Raw genomic sequence first — 21,771 nt, forward strand, 5'->3', positions numbered from 1 at the left:
CTGTGGGACAGGTGGCCTGAGCACCACTGACTTCACTGTCCTTCGGCAGAAGACACACAGCCCTCCCATGTCCCTGGGGTGTTGTGGGGCTTAGCTGCTTAACAAGGATAAGAGAGAGCTGAAGGTGAAAACTTCTGAGCTATTACTATAACTTAATATGTGGTATCTCCGAATCCCTGATGTTATTAAAACCCCAGCTTCCGTCGTGTGGAACAAGGACCCTCTGCCCACGGCGAAGGCCAGCACCTCAGGCTGATAATCCACTCCCTGTCCTGTGCCTCAGGCAGAAGCCACTCTGTTCCTCAGTTGAGAAGAACTCCCCCACGCCACCGCTCCCCGAGCCCCAAGCAGCCCGAGATGCATTGACATCAGAGTATAAACATTTGTAAGGTGGTGAAGGGCTGTTCCCACTCTGATGGGACTGTGTTGAGACTCCAGCCTCCTCTCTCCACTGTGCCTTTGGTTCCTCCTCGGCGTAGAGGGCCTGACAAAAGAGGTGGCCTTTGCTTCTGATGCTGGCTGTCACTGGTGTCCACGCTCAGCTTGCTCCTGCCCAGCCTTTGGTCTTCACCAGTATCCCACTCCTGCACCCCTCTGTCTATAAAAGAAAACAGTAGAAAGAGATGGTCCATGGGCAGACATTAGCTCACAGCTGCAGGTGGGGTCCAGGGCGGGGGCAGGAGTTAGCTCACAGCTGCAGGTGATTGTCTATGGGCAGGAGTTAGCTCACAGCTGCAGGTGGGGTCCAGGGGGCAGGAGTTAACTGACAGCTGTAGGTGGGGGACCAGGGGCAGGAGTTAGCACACAGCTGCAGGTGATGGTCTGTGGGCAGGAGTTAGCTCACAGCTGCAGGTGGCTTGTGGGCAGGAGTTAGCACACTGCTGCAGGTACCTGATGGTCCAGAGTTAGCACACAGCTGCAGGACTCCTGCCTACACTTGGTGCATCTGCGATCACTGTGGGCTGAGCTACCCTCCGGGGGATGGGTAGCTCAGCCCTCCGGGGGATGGGCTGCCTTCTAGTCTACCCATGATGTAGGCAGTGAGTGACCTTCCAGTCTATTCTACAGGCGGCCTCTGAATCGAGTCCATAGGCAGAGCCTTCTCTTCTGATCTACAGGAGGCCTACCTTCTAGTCTGTGGACACCCCTCCAGTCTGCACATGGTCCTCTAGTCCCATCTGTGGATGGCTCTCTGGTTGTGTTTACTTACAAACCTCTAGTCTATCTAAAGGGAGCTCAGGTGGCCTCGTGATAAGAAGCTGCTCTGCAAGACAAAGGCTCACGGTTCAAATGCATCATTTGCTCCATGAGAGAAGGAAAGGATGAACAGTCTCCTACTATGTGATTTGCTGCCTCTAAAAACCCACTGAAGGGTCAGATATGAGTCAGTTCTCACACAACAATAACAGTCTCATCTGTGGACAACCTTGTAGTCTTTGGAGGCAGCATTCTGGTGTGCAGTGACCCTCTAGTCTAGGGTGTGGGTGACCTCATATTAATGAGTGGCCTTCAAGTCTAGTCTGTGGTTGACCCACTAGTATTTACTCTGTGGATGACTACTCTCTGGTCTAGTCTGCACACAACCCTCTGGTCTGCAAATAGCCCTCTCGTCCTGTCCACTGGTAGCCCTCTCTCTAGGCAACAGGTGGCTTTCCAATTTAGTCTATGGGTGGCCTGCTAGTCTGTGGGTGGCCTTCTAGTCCACAAGTGATCGTCTGGTTTACAGGAAGCTCTGTAGTCTTAGTGGTCTTCTAGTCTAGGCTACAGCAGACCTTCTGTAGTGGGGTCTACAAGTAGCCGTCTACGCCACAGGTGGCCCTCTAATCAGTGGACAACCCTCTTGTCTGGGGGAGTCTCCCTAAAGTCCACCGGCGGCCCTCTAATCCACACTAACCCTCTAGTCCATGAGTGGTCCTTTGGTCTAGGCTCTGAGTGACCACCTAGTCCACAGATGGTCTTCTAGACTTCAGTGTCCGTCTGTGTAATCCACGGTGGCCTTCTAGTCTAGTCTAGTCTAGTCTAGTCTGTAGGTGACCTAGTTTAGTTTATAGTCAGTTCTCCAGTGTATGGGGGGCCTGCAGTTTACAGGTGACTTTCTACTCCGTGGACAACCTTCTGGTCTACAAGCACATTCTGCCTCTGCTGTGTGTGGTGGTCTCATCTTTTTTCCCTCTTCTGACACAGAGGGGGCTACAGGCTACACTTCCCAGCAATCAGTTTGCTCAATCAGTTGCTAGGTTTTTGTTTTTAAAAGAGGAAAAGGCAATGTTGAAACATCTGGGGGGAAAAATGTGTGACATTGAAGGATCAGCAGGTCCTGGAAGGGAAGAGTGATCCTCAGGCCCTTAACTCCATCCACCCACGTGGGATGTGCACCCGTACGTCCTTCCTGGTCGGACCTCCTGGCACAGGTGCTGAGTGTATTCCTAGCCTCTCAGGCTGACAAAGTCACTGTCACCTGCCCCCACCGAGGAGGTCCTTTCCACACCATGTCCTGGCCCCCATCACCCTTCTGCTGTTGCAATGATGGGGAATGCTTGCCTCATTTATTAACACCCCAGTCAAGTGGTTTTGGGGGGTTGGGTTTTTGTTGTTGTTGTTATTTTCTTCTTTTTTTCTTTTTCTACTAGTTTGTTTACAAAATTCAAATACAAATTTGAACAGATTCTTTCCATTTCCCTCACCCCACCCACCCATCAAATTGTACAACCCAGTGATTAATCCCCCTACCCCCTGCTCCACACTTGCTGTTGCTGTGTGCCAGCCAGTTGGCGCCAACTTGAAAACCTGCTTAACTCGCAGCAGGTTTTCAGAGGCTGTAAATCACAGGAGAGGCGCTCGCCCGTCTTTTTTCCACGAACTAGCTGGTGAATTCGAACCACCTGTCTTTAGGTTGCTAGCACCACTCCTACTCACTGGACCCACCAGAGCTCCCTAAGCAATGGGCACTAGCGGGCAGTTCCGATGGCATTGGGCGGGCGGCGGCCTGGTGGGTGTGGGTTGGGGTCACGTGCTCGCACCGTCCTTCACATGGCACCCTGTCCTGCAGACGGCCCCGCGGCGTACCCCATCCCGGTGCAGAACATCAAGCCCCTACTCACCGTCAGCTTCACCTCGGGAGACATCACCCTGATGAGCAGCTACGACGACTTGTCCCCGACTGTCATCTACACGGGGCTGAAAGGTACGGAGCCTGCCTGCCCCACGAGCCCCGTTCATTCGTGTTCCCTGCTGTGGGCTCTCGTTACTGAAGGCCACCCCCAGTCACCGCCTCTGCTTACCTGACCGACCAGTCCATAACCTGTCCCATCTTGAGGGCTCCCTGGGGCACATTGGCCGGAACGCGCTCTTTCACTCTGTGACACTGCTGTGACCGTCTCCTGCGTCACACCCTGGGCTTGCTCCGTTACCCCATTGAGCTCGTGTCACGTGGGGGCAGTAAGAGGGGGCAGCATCTGGCTGGCTGATGGAGCGACCAGCCATCGTGCAGTAATGTCACTCAGGAACAAGTGGGCCACTTCCACCATTGCAGGCTGAGGCGCTGATATGACAGTTTACAGATGTGGTTTCTCAGGAAAAAGAAAAACCCATGTGTGGATGCATCTAGAAGGTTCTGAATTAAAAAATAGTGCTAAAGTGACCCTGATGGGTTCTCTGGGACACAGTTCCGTCTGATAAGGTGGACAGGTGCGGTGCAGGGTTGAATGTTCATTCCTGGGCCTGCTCTGGCCTGTGATAGGGACCAGGAGGTGGGGTGTGGATTTCAGAGGATGGGGACTAGCCTGCACCCTCAGTACAATGTCCACCTGCCACTCAGAAATGGCCCTTGGCCCGTGTGCGGCCTCTCCAGCCTTGAGTTCTTTGGGACGCCCGTAATGGCAAGTCGCACTCTAGCACTTAGCTGCTGGCTGGTAGAAACGCAGCTTCCCTCTCTCCACGCCCCTCACCTCCCACCTCCAGTACTAAGTCTATTTTAAACCAGAAAATATTTTCAGAAGCAAATTCCGCTCCCTCTTTTGAGCAACCCATCCTGCTGTTTCAGAACTGGAATTCTAAAGATGTCTTCAGTCCATAAATCTAAAAAGGGTGAAGATGTCCTTAAAACCCCATCTGGCCCCTGGAAGCAGAGTGTCTTCTGTCTCAGCCCAGTGCATGGTCTCATTCATTATTTTCTGCATGTTCTGTCATTCATGCAGGGTGGCCATCGTAAATTCTCCCTGCGGCCCGCTGATGTTCAAGTTCTACTGATTTTTTTTCCCCATTCAAAAATACTTCTTCCCAACCTTATAACCAGGTTTCTTACTTTCTTTGGAAATTGCTTTTGATTCCAGCATTCCAGGCTTGGTCTTCTCCCAAATATCCAGTCAAGACTGAAAACATATTCCACTCAGCTGCTTTTAATCCTCCTACCTGTAGTGCCTTTTTGTAATTGTTCACAGTTCTGTGTGTGGAAACTGTTCTTACTCCTCGGCTGTGCTGTTTCTTCTGACGTCTGCCAGATCAGATTATAGCAGGCAGCGCTTCTGACACAGGACCACCACCATGCAGTACAGGAGTGGGAACACACGGGATATTTAGCCCAAAACCCCAGACCAGTAAGGAGCCCTTATTACACGGTAGTTATAGCGCTTGACGGCTAACCAGAAGATCAGCTATTCAAATCCACCAGCAGCTTCCTGGGAGACAAGACATGGCTCCCATAAAGATGAAACCCAGCCTGTGCCTGAAAGTGAGATAAAATCGCTGGGAAAGCTTTTATTACATGATTTTGTTCCCTGAAATCCACAGTTCTGCAACCAAGGTTGGGGGTGGGAGTGGAAATAATATTGGAAGCAGCGGCTAAGTGTGTGTGTGTGTGAGAGAGAGAGAGAGAAAGAGAAAGAGGGGTTAAGAGTGTGTGTGTGTGTGGGGGTGGGATAAGAACTTCCTAAATCAGTCTCTGTTTGGGGGTCAGAGAGTAGGGTGGGGAGGACAATGGGAAAGTGAGACATTTTTACAATCACTGTCTTTTGTCTGGGTCAATGGCCAGTTCCTAGAGTAGCTGATCTCGGCCTTACCAAATTCTGGAAACAGTTGGTGCTATTCACATGTGACTAAAAGGAGTGACTCCTAGATTACAGTCAGGGAGGGGAAAGGCAACAATAGGGCTTTAGTTTGGTAACTTTGCTGAACCTAAGAGAAAGCTTTTGTTAAAAAAAGTAGTAAATAAAAAATTATATTTTATATTAGTAAAAACAAAAGATGAAACCCAGCCAAAGCCAGGTTCACTGCCGTCAGCTCAGTTCCGACTCATGGACATCCTTCATCGGATTTCTGTGGCTGTCAGTGGACCCTCGATGGGAGCAGGCTGCCCACCTTTCTCCAGCGGAGCAGCTGTGGATTCTAACCGCTGTCCTTTCAGCTGGCGGCCCAACACACAGCCAACTGTGAAGCCAGGGCTTCTTCCCCTTCAAGACTCTAGCCTAGGAGACCCTACGGGGTGATTCTAGTCCATCCTGTGGGATTGCTGTGAACTGGAATCCTCCAAACAGCACACGGCAGCAGTCAAGAGGTGACGAGAATGTCACAGTGCCTGGGTGGCACAAACGGTTTATGCCCCACTCCTGACCTACAGGTTGGCAATTCAGACTTGGCTTGGCACCAGGAAGAAAGGCCTGGCAATCTGTTTCCAGTGCCATGGCCGCCAAGAAGATGCTGCGGACAGCAGCTCTGCTCTTACACACATGAAGCTCCTGTGAATTGGACTCAGGGCCTCTGTTAGTGGCTTTCACGGGGAGCTGTTCTGATTTCAGGAAGTTTGATTCCGTTTGGTGCACTGTTGGTGCATAGGCAGTTTTCTGTCCAGGAATGAGAATATTTCAAGGACCCAGCGCTCACATGGGATTTAAGCAGCATTCATGTGGGATTTGGTTTTGGTTCCTTTTACGTTCTCAGCAACCAAAGGGCAGACCCGGGGAGGCTTTTCCTTGAAGAGAGGCATCATGCTTGGAAAAGTGGAGGGTCAGTGAAAGAGAGGAAGACCCTCAGTGAGGGGGACTGACACAGCGGCTGCAGCAGTGGGCCTGAGTGTGTCAGAGACTGTGAGTCTGGCTCGGGACAGGACAGGGTTCGGATCGTCGTTCACGGGGTTGCTGGGAGTCATACGTGACTAGACAACACTTAACAACATCGAGCCTCTGTGGTTTGACACACAGCACAGTGGTGATGCGCACGGTACAGCGCTCACTGCCACGAGGTTGGTGCTGACTGATGGGCCCTGGAGGGGGAGGGTAGCTGCCTCCTACAGCTTCTGGGGCTGCAGTCTTTGTGGAAGCAAACTGCCACCCTTACTGCCACCAAGCTCTGAGCAGGTTCAAACCCCTGCCCTTTGGGTTAGTGGCCTGGTAAAGTAGACGGTCAGTGGAGAAGAGGAAGGCCCTCAACGACATGGATTGGCCCAGTGGCTGTAGCCATGGGCTCCGTGCTAGCAGTGCTGTGGGTTCTGAAAGGGAGTGGGCAGGGGCTCCGTGCTAGCAGCGCCGTGGGGAAGGAGTGGGCAGGGTTTCATCCTGCTGTCTGAGGGGTCGTCCCTGTGAGTTAGAGCCCGCTCGGTGGGCCTGACAGCAGCGGAGCAAATCCCAGTGACTCACAGGTGGGAATCACACCTCCAGAGCCTGCCGACGTTTCTCTGGCCACAGCTCCAGCCCCAGGGGCTCGGGATCCTGTCCACGGTCCCCCTCATTCCATGCTGAATGAGAGTCGGGGCCTTCACGGGGCCTTCACGGGCCTGCCCGTCCTGGCCCTAACCACTATCACCTCTGTGCACACAGATCTGAAAGTATGAGCTTGGCCTTTGCTTTTGATGTTTAGCTCTCAGCATTTGTGAGTTTTGAGGGGTCTCGGGGAGCGCGTGGGGAATGTGTTCCCGTGATGCGCAGAGATTCTGTCCTCCTACTGCTTCCTGCAGCCCCCCATGGAGCCCCTGGCACCGCAGGGCAGGTGAAGGTTTTCACTTGATCTAGGTGTTTCATGGATCTCTCGTGGGTTAGGGGTTAGGTGCTGCCAACCCAGAAGCACATGGTTCAAATCCATTAGCTGCTCCACGGGAGAAAGATGTGTAACCTCCTTCTGTCAGTTTACTGCTCTGAAAGCCCAGTGGAGAGTCAGCTGAGGGTCCATTCAACTTGATGGCACGCAGCAACGACCATTGCCGTCCACCGAGCGAGCCTCTGTTTTCTTTCTTAGAGGCCACTTTGTCTTAAGAGCAGTGGGAAAAGTGCTGCTTTACATGAGCGAGAGGAGGGGCCCCTGATTGTAGCCCTCCCTCTGCAGCAGCAGGGTACCCGTGCTGTCAGCGTCTCCCTCTGCTTCCAGATGTGGTGGCACAGTGGTGCACACAGGGGGACTTGCTGGCGGTGGCCGGGATGCTCCGACAGAACCCCCTGGAAGAACTCCTCAGTGGCCCGCAGAAGAACGCACTGGTCAAGTTCTACAACGCGCATGGGGAGCACATCTTCACGCTGGAGACGCTGGTGCAGGTGAGGGGGTGCGTGTGTGTGTGTGTGTGTGTGTGTGTGTCACACTCCAAGTGTCACTGTTCTGCGGCTCCGTTACGCCCCCCCTGGGCCACAGCACTCACTGCTGGTCCGTGTCAAATCGCACATTAATCTTTTGTTGAACTTAATTACATGATGAGGTTGAACTAGGAGAAAGGGGCTTTCCCTTGTGGACAGAACATGGCAGTCCATCCCTGCCAGGTGGACATAGCACTCCAATTCCAAGGGTCACTTTGGCCCCTCCTGGTGGTGTGCTTGGCATCCCTGCAGAGGGCAGGTGCTTGGGAAGGACACTGGTGTGGACTTGGTGCTGGATTCACAGCCACGGGGAACCACCTCGCAGGCCTCAGAACAGTCCACCTCCTACACAGGCCCTCCGCAGGACGCAACCCTGTCACCCATCAGGTGCAGGAGACAGTAACCAGCACCCACCCCAGATCTTCTCTCCCGCCTTTCTTCTGTCCTCTGCACTTTAGAAATTTTACTTGATCAGATTCTTGTATTTTCTTGCTTCTGTGTCCAGCCACCATCCTCGTCCCTGGCATGTCTTCTCTGTTGGTCTTATTTTTCCATTCTCTCTCTGCTGGTCATTAAATGAAGGCCACTGCTCCGCCTTCAGGAGCCCTGTGCCAGGCCTCTTCATGTCCCCTCCTCTTCACTCATTCACTCCCTCAGTATTTAATCCAGTCTCCTTCCTCCAGCCATGGCCTCTGTGACAGTGACTCCAACCCCTGCCTCTCAAACCCAGTCTCTAGACCGTGTGAGTTCCTTCATCCACACCCCTCCCCGCCCTCTGAGTGTCTCCACCTAGACATCTGCCTCCAGCCAGAACTGTCTGCTTTGGCGGGTACTGGCTCCAGAAGCCAAATAGCTCACAGCTCGGAATGCTGCCGCCTCCGCCCTCTTCTCACCATCCTGGATTTCCTTATTCCTCCAGCTGGGTTTTCCACACCCCCACTGTCTTCCTGAAGCCCTGCCCTGCCTCTCCTTGCTCAGAAAACAGCAAATTAAATCTCAGTGTGGCGGCCAAGCGTGTGAGACCTGGCCTGTCGTGGCCCGGAAGCATTTCCCTGTTCACTTTCCCACACTGTCCGTCCCTCCTGTTGCTTGTGCACCGTGATAGACACTGTGTTCTGTCTGTAAAGGTGATTTGTATTGGGGTTTTTTTCTTTTTTATTAATTTTAGTGAAAGTTTTCAGAGACTTTGGATTTCCATTCATTCATTGTTGAACTTTTCTCCCTGCCCACCCCCTCCCCCCAGTTCACCTCACTCTTCTCCTTGAAAAGTTAAAGAAGAATTCTTTCATTGTTATGCAATCCCTCCTCCCAAGTCCACTCCATTGTGCAGCCTTCATTCTGGACTCCTGTCATGACAATAATACCCAATCATATATCCCTTTTAAACAGTTCTCTCCCTCATTTTTTTCAATGCAGTATGCATTATTTACCCTTCCTTCTCTGTCTTCCCTCAACCCTGATGTCAGTCCCGGTTTATAACAGTGGCATTCTGTAGTATTTTGTTCTTTTGTGACTGAGATATTTCAGTCAGCATAATGTCCTCCAGGCTCACCCATTTTGAATAATATTGCATGAGTTCCTTATTTTTCAATGCAGCGTAGTATTCCATTGTGTGAATATACCACAGCTTCTCTATCCGTTTGTTTGATGATGGGCACTTAGGTTGTTTCCAACTCCTTGCTATTGTGAACAAAGCCGCAATAAACATGGGTGTACATATATCTGCTTGGATGTCAGCTATGGTCTCTTTGGGGTATATTCCCAGTAGTGGAATTGCTGGGTCAAATGGTATTTCTATTTAAAACTTTCTGAGAAAGCGCCATTCCACCTTCCACAGTGGTTGCACCATTTTACACTCCCACGAACGTTGAATAAGGGTTCCAGTTTCTCCACAACCTCGCCAGCATTTGTTGTTTGCTCAAATTGTTTCTTACAAATGTGGTGATGAGGAGCTAACGATACCAGTGTCTTTAGTTGAATGAGACACCACTGTGTTTATGGGTCACTTAAAGAGCTGGAGGCCAAGGAGGAAGGAAAGATGAAACAATGCCAGGTAGCTGCGCCCCGATGCAGACTGGAAGGTGTGGGCTTGGGAAGTATGCGGAGGTCAATTAGAAAGAGAGATTCAGGAAGGAGAGATTGAGGGGAGAACCCAGGGATTTTTAGGGAGCTGAAATAGCTCTGGTAGGACAACTGCTGCACCATCAGTGAACTGGAAGGCTGGTTCAGACGCCCGGGAGACTCACAGCGTGGAGGGGTGACTGGGAGAGAGGCGATGTGGGGGGATGTGATGCTGAGGGCCATCCAGGAGGGATGCAGGGTAGAGGGACGTCCGGGAGGGACGCGACATCGGTGCCTCAGGGAGTGTGAGGACAGAGCTGGAATCAGGCCCCAGGTGCAGCTGGTTGGTGTGGCCTCTCAGCCGCCCCGTACACACTCCGCCATCATGATCGGGAGGTGGTGCAGAGCAGCTGCGAGCAGGAATTGGGAAGGGAGGTGCAGCAGAAACGTTGAACACAGGAGGGAGGGGCATAGAGGAGGCTGCTGTGAGCCTCGTGGAGGCGACCATCCTCGTGGAGGCGACCATCCTCGTGGAGGTGACCATCCTCGTGGAGGCGACCATCCTCGGGCACAGGCAGAGCGATGGAGGCAGCGTGGGGGACGGGGCTGTGGCTGCGCAGGAAACTCACGTAGCCCTTGGGGAAGTGAAAGTGCTGTGTGAGGGTTCACGGCCAGGAGAGAGCTGAAGACAGAAGCGATAAGGTCACTGGCTGGAGCCAAGGTGTGACGCACAGAGGTCGGTGGATCTGAGCTTGTGACGTGGATCTGTGTTCAGTGAATGGTTCTTCACTGGGTCGATGGGTGGACCATCGTGGACATGGGCTTTCCACACTTCTTCTTGTGGATGAAGTGAAAGCAGGAGGGAATGGGCCCTCCTCAGGCGTATCTCGGGCTAACTTTCTGTCCTTCAAAAAACTGAAAAACCTCACTGCCGTCAAGTCTGTTCCAACTTTTGTCATCCCCGTAGAGCAAACTAGAACCTCTCACCAGCTTTCTGAGGCTGTGAACTTAGGGAAGCCGGACTTCCCATTCTTTCACTGGCAGGGTCCCTAGTGGGCTTAACCCCCCAAGCTTTCGTTAGCAGCCAGGAACTTGGACACCGCTACGATGTGTTGGCTGCCCCAGAAATGGGCACATCTCCTGGGTCCTGTGGGGTTGCTGGGAGTCAGAGTCCACTGTGAAGCAGTGGTTTTGGTTCTGAATTCTCCCCCAAGCTTAACTGACGGGTGAGTGGGGAGGGTGGGAATTGGAAGCACTGTCTGAGCTAATGTGAGTTTATTAGAGATGTTTACGAGCTCCGGTGCTCAAGCGCACGCGCTGTGACCTCAGGCGCTCTGCTGACATGCTGTCCCTTGTGCAGACATGTCCTCCCCACATCCCAGCCGGCAGCACCCGGATCCTGTGATGGTAACGCCCGCACTGATTTTATTCTTCACCACAAACTCCATTTCAGCAACCGAAAAGGTCACCTTAGTGATGTTGTTGTGTGCCATCAAGTTAGACCTGTGACCCTCCAGTGGATTTTCAGAGGCGATTAATCGTACAAGAGGAGATTGCCCACCTTTCTCCTACGGAGCAGCTGGTGGATTCAAACCACATACCTTTGGATTAGCAGCCCAGCTCCTTAACCACTAAGCCACCGGAGCTCCCATATAGAAAGTTTCAAAATTATGTCATTTAATAAGTCAAATAGGATCTGGTGTGTATGTAGCACCAATGAAACTCTTTTATCTGTGATAATTCTGAAGCCTCCTGCTAGCTGTGGTCTGCCGTTCAAGGCATCCAAAGGCAAGGACACTTTCATAGCAGAAAAGAAGCTGGGCAATTTATTAGATGGTTTATAAAAAAAAAAGAACTGAATGCAATTCAGATTGGAAAATTGATTGCCGAGTTAATGAGATTGTAGGTTACTGCACTCAGAGCCCCTGCCCAGTACGACTCATTTCCATGTCAGCTGGGAAGTTGATTCTCCTGATTTGCTCGTAACAACAGTGCCCGGGGCTGCAGCTCATGTGAGGAAATACACTAATTTATTTTCCTTCCCCTCCGACATGTTGTGCTTGGAAATTCTGCGATGTATCTTATTAGCTGTTCCCTGTGACCACTTCCGTATGATAACTTACCTGATAATCCGACAGGAAAGTTTTATAACTAGCAGTATTACTTTTAGTCTGTTTTGCTGTGGGTTTGTTTTGGGGGTTTGGTTTTGGTTGGGGTTTTTTTTTGAGGGTGGTGTTTTGTTTTGTTTTGTGTTTTGCATTAGAAAGATGTTGTGAGATCCTATTACAGCCCGTAAAGTTCACATGTTGACCTGAAGTACTTTGGGTAAAACAGCAGAGGAAGATCAGGAAAAGTCAAGTAAGAGGTTGTGTTTGTGTTCATGGGCTTGTATAAACCTTGAAGGAGAATCCTGCAGTTCATGAGCTCGCCTCCCCTTGTTGAGGACGAAAGGGTAATGGTGGTTCAGTGATAGAATGCTCACCTGCCACACAGGAGACCCAGGTTCGATTCCTGGTGAGTACATCTCATATATTTCCACCTCTTAAGTCAGTGAGGCTCTCATGTTGCTCTTTGGGGGAGTATCGACATGTAAGAAAGTCCTGGCGATCTACTTCTGATAACTATTCGATGGGAACCCGGGGGGTCACGAGGACAAGTCAGCAGTGTGTTGATGGGGCAGCGGCTTGTGCCTTTGTGCGCGGGGTTCCTGTGAGTCGGGTGGGTGTGATGACAGCTTCTGGCAGCCACATGTGAGGGTTCGGTGCGTGTTTTGCCTGGTGTGCTGTAAGCCGTGTAAGCTTCTCTTCAGTGGCACTGTCGATTGCTTGCAGAAGACAGGAGCACGTTCGGTTTTGGCTGATGGAAACCTGAGCTGTGACCTTTGCTCTGGACACTTGCTTGGTAGCAGAATCGCCTCATGTCAGAGCTGTGTGAAGCCCCAGCTGACTCAGGCTGCAACGTGTGACCAGCCATGGGCTCTTGTTCAGGGTGTATACCCCCTCTTTGTACTGTGCGTCCACAGTGAAGTGGACTGACACAGCGACATCAGGGGGCTTGAGTGTGTCAGAGATTGAGGGCGGCACAGGATAGGACACGGGGTTCAGAGCTATTGTTGAAAGGGTTTATGAGTTATACTCAACGCAATAAAAGCAGACAATGAAACGCATGTAAGCTGAGCCCCCCACCACCACAGCTGCTCCCGTGAGGTCCAGCCCCGCTCTCTGTGCAAAGGTGGGGGAGGCCGCCTTCCCACCTGGTCCTTGGCCACCTTGGGCATTAGCCTGGAGCCAGTGCTGTTGGTCCCCCTCCCACGTGGAGTGCCTCACCCTCTAGTTCTTGCATAACCAGGAGCCAGACAGTCACGGGGTGAGCTCTGCCTCACTGTGGCCTCATGACTGTCAGTAGAACTGAGCTCTGGACCATTGGGTTTTCACTGGCCATGGCCTTTACAAAGTAGGTCACCAGGCCTTTTTTCCTCTTTTTTTTTTATGGTGAGAAAAATTTATATTTAGAATTAGCCTGCTGGACTCAGTTTAGATGATCCCAATTTTGTTGACAACATCCAAAGCATCATAGTCAGGAGCAAGTCAAACATGGGCCTTTTTCCCTCCATCAGGCCTAATCAAAGTGTTGACCTTGGCCACATCAATGTCATAGAGCTTTCTTTACAGCTGGTTTGATTGGGTGCTTGTTGGCCTTGACTTCCACAATGAACACAAGTGTGTTGTTATCTTCTATCTTCTTCATAGCTGACTCAGTGGTCAGGGGAAATTTGATGATGGCATAGTGGTCAAGCTTGTTTCTCCTGGGGGGACTCTTCCGGGGGTATTTGGGCTGCCTTTGGAGTCTCAGCGTCTTAGGCCGCCGGAAGGTGGGTGACATGCGGATCTTCTTTTTTTTGGCTGTGGATGCCCTTCAGGACGCCTTCTTGGCCTTTGATACGTTTGCTTTGGCTTCAGTTTTGGGAGGGGCAGGGGCTTCCTTCTTCGCTTTCGGCGCTATCTTCGTAACAGCCAGGCCTTTCTTCTGAGAGGCCTCTGAGTGGATTTGAACCACCACCAGCCTTTCCGGTAATTGGTGTTTGTACCATCGGGTCAGAACTGGAGTCTGGCCGACCCCCTAGAGAGTTTACACGGGCAGTAAATCACACGGGAGGAAACTGTCCGTGTTTCTCCTGTGGAGCAACTGGAGGATCCGAACCGCATTCCTTGGGGTTGGCAGCACAGCTCTTAACCACTCAGCCACCGTCTCCACTGCCCGAAGACTCCTGTCTCTGGCGTGTACGGGACACCCTGCTTTGTACCCTCTGAGTATTTAGAAGACTCCAGCCAACTCATGGTGTGTACAAAAATAGAGAGGAAGTATTCCCTTCCAGTACACACACGTGAGCACACACTCCCTCCCTCCCTCTCTCTCTCTCTCTCTCTCTTTCTCTCTCTCTATCTCTGTCTCTGTCTCTCTCTGTCTCTCTCATTGACCTCCTCCAAGCCCAAGCACCCCGGCAGCCTTCTCTGTCCCTTTCCACCTGGAATGGCCCTCACTCTGTCTCTCCCCTCCTCTCACCATTTCCACCTCCTACTACATCTCATCATCATCATTGTGGTTGTGTTAGGTGTTGTCGAGCCAGCTCTGCTCACAGTGGCCCCATGTAAAACAGGACAAACCCTGGCCTGTCCCTCGTCCCCCTCACACACCCTGCTGTGTGTGAGCCCATTGTTGGCAGACGCTGTGTCATCCGTCCTGTTGAGGGTCTCGCTCTGTCTCACTGATGCTGTTTTCCCACCGTGAAGTCGTTCTCCAAGGTCTGATCCCTCCTGAGGCTCATCAGGGCCTCCTCACCTTCCTCTCTTCTAAGGTGCGTTTCAGTTGTTCTTCCTCCAAGACAGGTTGGTTCCTTCTTCAGGCAGTCACACCTGTGAAGTGACGGCGGACACCAGGGCTCGGGTCTGGCTTGCCTTCATTCTCACTTCCTGAGGTCGTACCATGCCGGCTGCTCCAGTACCCTTCCCTGGCACCTGGAAGTCAAGGAGACTCCAGGAAGAACGGGACACTGATCCCATTCCATGCCACTCCCAACACTGGGAATGTGTCCAGTCCACTGTGCGCTGGACAGATGTTTGTTGAATGGCTATTTGATGGCTCAGTGAAGGAATGGAGATTTATGTGACGGGATGGGTACCTGATATGGATGGTGAAGTATCAGCAGACACATCCAAGGAGCAATTTCTGTTGTTCACCTGCCCCGTGAAGCTGTACTTAGGCATTGGTGATGAATGCGTCCCTGTGTTCATCCACTGCAGGGCAGTTAGGTGAGATGGGCTGATGGCCACTTGTATGAAATGGCCCAGCACCGGGCATCTGGAGAGGGGCGCCTGGGAGGGGCAGTCAGTGAGTGCTGACCAGCTCCCCCTACAGGCCAGTTTCAGCTGGTGGCCTCCCACTGAGCAGGGCCCCCACCCTGTTTGGTTTCAGCGGCCCAGCCCCCCCCTCCCCCCAGGCCCTCCCACAGGCATGGCTCACTTGCTTGTCTTCCTGCCTTGATTGCAACATGCAGATTATGTGAGCACCCCTACACAAATTACGACTTGGATGCGGGCGGCTTCGTCCTGCTAAAAATAGTCATCTGGTGTGATTGGTGAGGGAGATCAGGCCGCAGATTTACGGCGGAGTTTTTCCTGAGCAGACAGCAGCTGCTCAAACAAAAACATTCGTGCGTGGGCAGCGTGCCTGTGCGCCCTGGAAGGCTGGCTGCAACTGGAGACCTGGCCCTTTTTGGCTGTTGCACCCTGGAAAGCTGGCTGCAACTGGAGGCCAGGCCCTTCTCTCTTGATCTCAAGAAATGGGGATGCCTGCAGCTATGCGCAGGGCGCACCGATGGGTGGACAAGGATGGTGGGTATGGGGCCTGCAGGTAGTGGACAGGATGGTAGTACACAGAGGCTGCAGACAGTAGGCAAGGATGGTAGCTTTTGGGGTCTGCAGAGGATGGTGGGTTGCTGGAGTCTGCAGACAGTGGGTACAAGAGGTGAGGATGGGCCCACAAGCGATGGGCACAGGTGGTGGAATACAGCATCTGCAAATGGTAATCGGATATGGTGGGGTGTAGATCCGCACACTGGAGGGCAGCTAGTGGGGTACATGGTACACAGAGAGTCTGGATGGTGGGATACAGACTGCATACGGTGGGTGTGGGTGGAAGGGTATTTTTGGGCTGACAGACAGTGGGTACACGATGATGTGGGTAGTAGAGTTTGAGATTCAAATGTAAATGGGGAGGTGGGAAGGGAGCCCACAAGCCATAGGCATGGATGGTGGAGTACAGGGTTAAAGATGATGGGTTGTGGGGACCATGGATCCAGGCAGTGGGGTACAGGACACACTGTGGGTTTGGGTGGGCACTCTAGATCACGGGTGTGGGTAGAGGGGTGTTAAGGAGTCTCTCTCAGTAGCTTTGGGTGGTCGGGGATGAGACTGCAGAGAATGGGTCCAGGTGAGGGAGTTATAGGCTGCACAGATAGAGGGTTTAGTAGGAAATGTTATCAGGTGCTGTGGAGTCAAGTACAACTCATAATAACCTTATGAACAACCAACCTGAACTCTGTCCTATCCTGTGCCATCCTCACAGTCTCTGACACTTGAGTCCATTGCCACAGTCACTGTGTCAGTCTGCCTGGGTAAGGGTCTTCCTCTCTTTCGTCAACCTCCACCTTCCCAGGCATGATCTCCCTCTCCAAGAAATAGCCTCTTCTAGCAATTTGCCCAGACTGTGTGAAATGAAGCTTCATCATCATGGCCTCCAGGAAGCACTCCGGCTGCGCCTTCTCCAAGACATTTCTGTTTATTCTTTGGCCGTCCCTGGAATCATCTGCATTCTTCTCTGACACCCCAGTTCAAAGGCATCAATTTGCCTTCTGTCATCCTTACTCACTGCCCAGCTCTCAGATACATAGCAAGTGGCTAAAAAGACCATGGCTTGAATCAGGTGTATGTTAGTCCTTAAACTAACATCATTGCACCTCAGTAATTTGGAAAAGTCGCTCGCCGCAGACATCTCCTAGTCTCCTGAATGCTAGGACCAAGTGTGTTGATTGTGGATCCCAGTATGATAAAGTAGGGTGCAGTAGGGTATAGGGACAGGCAGCCGTGGGTGTGGGTGCAGGGATATCATGGGTCCTCAGGTGGTGGCGATGGAGCCACCCAGCCTGACTGATCGATCCCTGACCCGGCGGTCCACAGTTCTGAGGCAGCTCCGCTCCAGGGAGATGAGGAGTGGCCCACGGCCCACTTCCCGGGTCTCTGGGATTGTGACATTAACTGCACATCCACCCAGTCGTTCTGAAGCCCCACAGGGCCCCTGCCCAGCCCGGGGAAGTGGCACTAACCAGGAGATGTGACTTCAGAACAGTCAGATGACACGTTGTAGAGGGGCTTCTGCGGCCTTCCAGAAGATCCCTGGGAGACACAAATGATTGAATGCCAGGCTGCTAACTGAAAGGTTGGCAGTTCAAGCCCGCCTAGAGATTCCTGGGAAGAAATTTCGGCCTGGTAATCAGCCTCCGGAAACCCCGTGGGGCACAGCTCTGCTCCGCGCACCTGGTGGGCCAGCCGCTGGAGCCCACTCGACGGCCCCTGTCCTTCAGGTCGGTAAGACTTAGAAGCCCAGTGTGGTCACGGCGCTGCCACTTGACCTCTGAGCACACTGTCACGACAAGGATTCATTTCTCCGCGTCAGCAGACCCCTGAAGGTCTTCCAAGAAGGGGCTGCTTCCCCCACCGTAAATCCCTCCATCTGTTTGTAATACGACCTTAAACTGTTTCCTAGCAAAGGTAGCCTGGCCTGTGATGTATTTTGCTACTTTATCATCTCACATAGAAACAAAATTAAATTAGCATGTTTTCCATTCTTTTTGATCTGGCAAAATGAACAAACGCTCGACCGCAAATTAATTGCATGTACATTCCTACTGCCCACCTCGACGACGACTCAAACAAAACTTCTGTGAGGCCAGGCTGAGGGACGAGACCGCCTTAGGGTGTCCTGTGAGGCCAGGCTGAGGGACGAGGTTGCCTTTGTGTGTCCTGTGAAGTCAGGCTGGGGGACGAGGCCGCCTTTGTGTGTCCTGTGAGGCCCAGGCTGAGGGACAAGGCCCTCTTGTCTTTCTGGCTCTTTGTTCCCTATTGCTGTCAATTAGTTTTCCTCATGAACATGTTACTCAGGCTGGAGTGGTACTGCCTGAGCCGTGCTGGCCCACTTCTGCTGCCCTGTTCTTCTGTTCTGGGGGTTTCGTGTTGTTTGGTGCCATCGAATCCAGTACGACTCATAACAGCCTTATGAACAACAGACCTGAACCCTGTCCTGTCCTGCGCCATGTCCACAATCTCTGACATACTTAAGCCCATTGCTGCAGTGACCATATCTGTCCACCTGGTTGAAGGGAGATTCCTCTCCTTTGCCATACCTCTGCCTTCCCAAGCACAATGTCCCTTTCCAAGGAATAACAGTCTCTCCTAGCACACGCCAAAATTGTGTGAGACAAAGTTTTATCATCTTTGCCTCTAAGAAGCATTCTACGCCAAGAATGAAAAACAGAATGATGTTGCGTTCAGAGTTAAAAAGACAATTTCAAGTTCTGTCCTGAAGTACTGTGTTGTGAGTGATGGGATATTATCCATATGCCTACGAGGAAGACCTATTAGTGTACTACTATTATTCAAAATATATACACCAGTGTTTAAAGCAAAAGAGGAAGAAAGTAAAGACTTTTTATCAAATTTTGCAGTCTCAGACTGACCAAACATGCAGCCAAGATGTGTTACTAGTAATTGGTGGCTGGAATACAAAAATTGGAAACAATGAAGAAGGAAGGGTAGTCGGAAAGTACAAACTTGGCGACAGAAATGAGGCCGGATTTGGGATGGTTGTATTTTGTACATTCTGTAATTTCCTCATCACAAATACCTCTTTTTAAAAAATGCAAATGCTGGCTTTCCACACGGACCTCACCTGATGGGCTGCGTAGGAATCAGACTGACTCCATCTGTGGAAGGAATCGGTGGAGAAGTTCAGTATCAGCGGTCAAAACCAGGCCAGGAGCTGACAGATCATTATTCATGTGCAGTTCAAATTGTAACACAAAAATATTAAAGTCCACGGGAGGGGAGCTCTGGTGGCCTAGTGGCAAAGAGCTGCGCTGAAATCCCAGAGATACGCGGTTCAAATCCACCAGATGCTCCGCTACCTGTCACACCCGATTTGACAGTACACACACAAAAAAGAATAAATTTTTTTTTAAAAATGCTACATGAGCCAAAATATGCTCTTGAGTCTATTCCCACCTGAATTTCAAAGTCATCTTAGGAATAGATTTGAAGTGTTCCTCTGATGGCTTAGTGGTAAGATTTGTGCTGGCAACCCAAGGGTGCTCAGTTCAAATCCACCAACCGCTTCACTGGAGAAGGATGAACAGTCTCCTCCCATGTGATTTACTGACCCTGAAGACCCTCAGGAGGGTCAGCTCTGAGTCAGTTTCAACTTGACCTGGCAACATAACAGCCTGAGTTGACTAATTTACCGCTGCTGGTGGGCCCACTTGACCTGTAGATTCTTTTCTGCCCTATGACGTCATTCGGGTTACTATCCATTGGCTGTGTAACCAGCCTGTTTCTCCTCTGTTTACCTTTTCTGACGCCAGAAGCCTTGACTAAATGGGTTAAGGGGAAAATGTGGGTTCATGACTGTACTTGTGACTGAGGAATCTTTCAGTGTCTCTGTGAGACGTCGCGTTTCTTGTGTCAGAATCAGGCCCATAGGCAGCAGCAGCCCCAGTGCCAGGCACACAGCTGTGGAGCCGGAACCCCAGCTCTCCTCTTCTCATTCTGAGGCCAAGGGACTCGGCCGCCGTTTTCTCATAGCTTACATGGAAATAATAGCTCCGTATAGGGATTGAGACAATTAGATGATGTTTAATTAGAGGGCTCTGGTGGCCTCGATGTGAAGAGTTGTGCTGCCATCCTGAAGGCACACAGTTCAAAGCCAGCACCGCTCTGCAGGAGAAAGATGGGCTGTCTCCTCCCGTGCACTTACTGCCTCTGGAAACCTGCTGGAGTACCAGCTGTGGGTCTCACCTGACTCGACGGTACGTAACGATAACAGGGTGTACAGTGTGCTGCTGTAATAGAGTAAGTCTTACGGAAATAATGACTGAACTTTGTGATGACGCGTACCAACCCTGCATGTAAATATGAGAGGCTCTCCCGCAGTCTGAACGTCCTGTAAATGATACGTAATATGAGAGCTACATATACGTCATCATCATGATTTTTTGTATTTTCTCATTACCAGCTGTTGGTGAGTCGTTTCGGACCCGTGGGTATCAGAGGGGAACTGTGCTCGGGGTTTTCAAGGGTAGAGTTTGCAGAACTCAATCACCAGGGCTTACTTCCGAGTTGCATCTGGGTGGGCTCGAACCCTGAACCTTTCTGTGAGCAGCCCAGTGTATTAAGTGCACTGCTGAGGGTTCCACGTTGTTGGCATGAGTCAGAAGTGACTCACAACAGCTGGTTTTCTGTTTCTAGAAGACCCTCCCCACACATGGAGTCACTTGTAACACAGAGAGTTACTGTGAGAAGTAGAGGCGGGGAGAGGTGAGGAGGAGGAAGTCGGAGACCACCCTGCGTGGACGTGTCGCCTGACCGGGCCAAGGCCCTCGCAGCGGTGGGAGTTAAGGAAGGACGTGTCAGATGTTTTTGCAGCCAGCTCCAAACAGCCTGTCCTGATTCTTGTTACTTGACCCTACGAACAACAGATGCGAACCCTGTCCTGTCCTGTGCCGTCCTCATCCTCCCTGCCACACTCACTGTTACCGTCACTGTGCCAGGCCCTCTCATTTGGGGCCTTCCCCTCCTTCACTGACCCTCCCCCTTTCCAAGCGTGATAGCCTTTTTCAAAGACTGGCCCCTCCTAACACCATTCCCAGAGTATGTGAGGCGAAGTCTCACCCTCCTTCCTCTAAGGTGCATCCTGGTGGCACCCTTCCCAAGACATTTTTAAAGTCCATGGAATATTTAGAGCTCTTCTCCAAAACAACTTAAAGGCATCGATTCTTCTGTCACCTTTATTCACTGTCCAACTTTCAGATGCACACAGCAAGTAATTGAGAAGTCCCTGGCATGGGTCAGGCACATCTTGGTAAGTCAGACATCCTTGCTCTTAAGCACTTTGGAGAGGTCCTTAACTGCAGACTTCCCCAGTGCAACACACCTTTTGATTTTCTGACTTCTAATACGAGATTATTGATTGTGGATCCGAGTAAGATGAAATCATGGACAATGTCTGTCTTTGTCTCCATCTATCACGGTGTTGCCTGTTGGCCCAGTGGGGAGGAATTCTGGTTTCTTGATGTTATGATGTCATCACTTGAGCTGTAGGTCGTGAATACTCCCGAGCTCGGGCGGTGGCGGCGGTGGTACTTAGCACTGGATTCTGTCTCCAGCCTGACTTTGAAGGGTTGATAAACCCGTTGACATTGAGTGAATTCAATAGGGACCATCCAGGGGGGCTGAGTAGAACCGGCCCACAGGATTCCCAAGCTGGAATTTACAGAAGCAGATGGCCTCATCTTTCTCCTGCCTACTGCTGGTGAGTTTGAACCGCCAACCTTGCAGTTAATAGCTGCGTACTGTAACCATCGCACCTCCGGAGCAGTTCTGCATGTGCCTGCTGCTCCGATTGTCCAAAAGAACAGTCTGCACGGCTCACTCTAAACTAGAAATCATGGACTTCAAGGAGCCCTGGTGATGTAGCACGCTATGTGTCAAGTTGCTAACTGAAAGGTCAGGTTCAAATCCACCCGTAAAGGCCGACAGTCTCCTTGTTAATGATTTATAGCCTCCGAGACTGGGTAGAGGAATGCTGTCAGAGCCAACACGTGGTGTCTCATGGTCCTGAACTTGGAAGTCTTAAGTCAGGTATCAGCCTCGCCAGTGCAGCCTCAGCGCTGAGGGTCTGTGCTTCCTCCAGATGCCTCCTCGCCGCTTGCTGTGTCCTCAGCTCTGTCCTTCCCCTTCACTGACACCACTCAGGAGAGCTCAGGTCCCGGACCCCCGCCCTGCTCCAGTGTGACCACCCTGACCTGACTAGAAACAGGAGGACAGTGTTA

General features: G+C 51.6%; 1 protein-coding gene across 2 annotated transcripts in view; it reads left to right on the forward strand.

Annotated features, from left to right (window-relative positions):
* The window catches only part of TULP4 (tubby like protein 4), a 136,990-nt gene that overhangs the window by 87,689 nt on the left and 27,530 nt on the right, over positions 1–21,771 (forward strand). For both annotated transcript variants that reach the window (XM_006882759.1, XM_006882760.1), the window contains exons 5-6: positions 3,050–3,184; positions 7,354–7,517. In XM_006882759.1, coding sequence (XP_006882821.1) covers positions 3,050–3,184; positions 7,354–7,517 — 299 coding nt within the window. The remainder of the gene's footprint in view (positions 1–3,049; positions 3,185–7,353; positions 7,518–21,771) is intronic.

This window comes from Elephantulus edwardii, unplaced genomic scaffold, assembly GCF_000299155.1.
Source record: "Elephantulus edwardii isolate Elephantulus edwardi_28Jun2011 unplaced genomic scaffold, EleEdw1.0 scaffold00024, whole genome shotgun sequence".
NCBI lineage: Eukaryota > Metazoa > Chordata > Mammalia > Macroscelidea > Macroscelididae > Elephantulus > Elephantulus edwardii.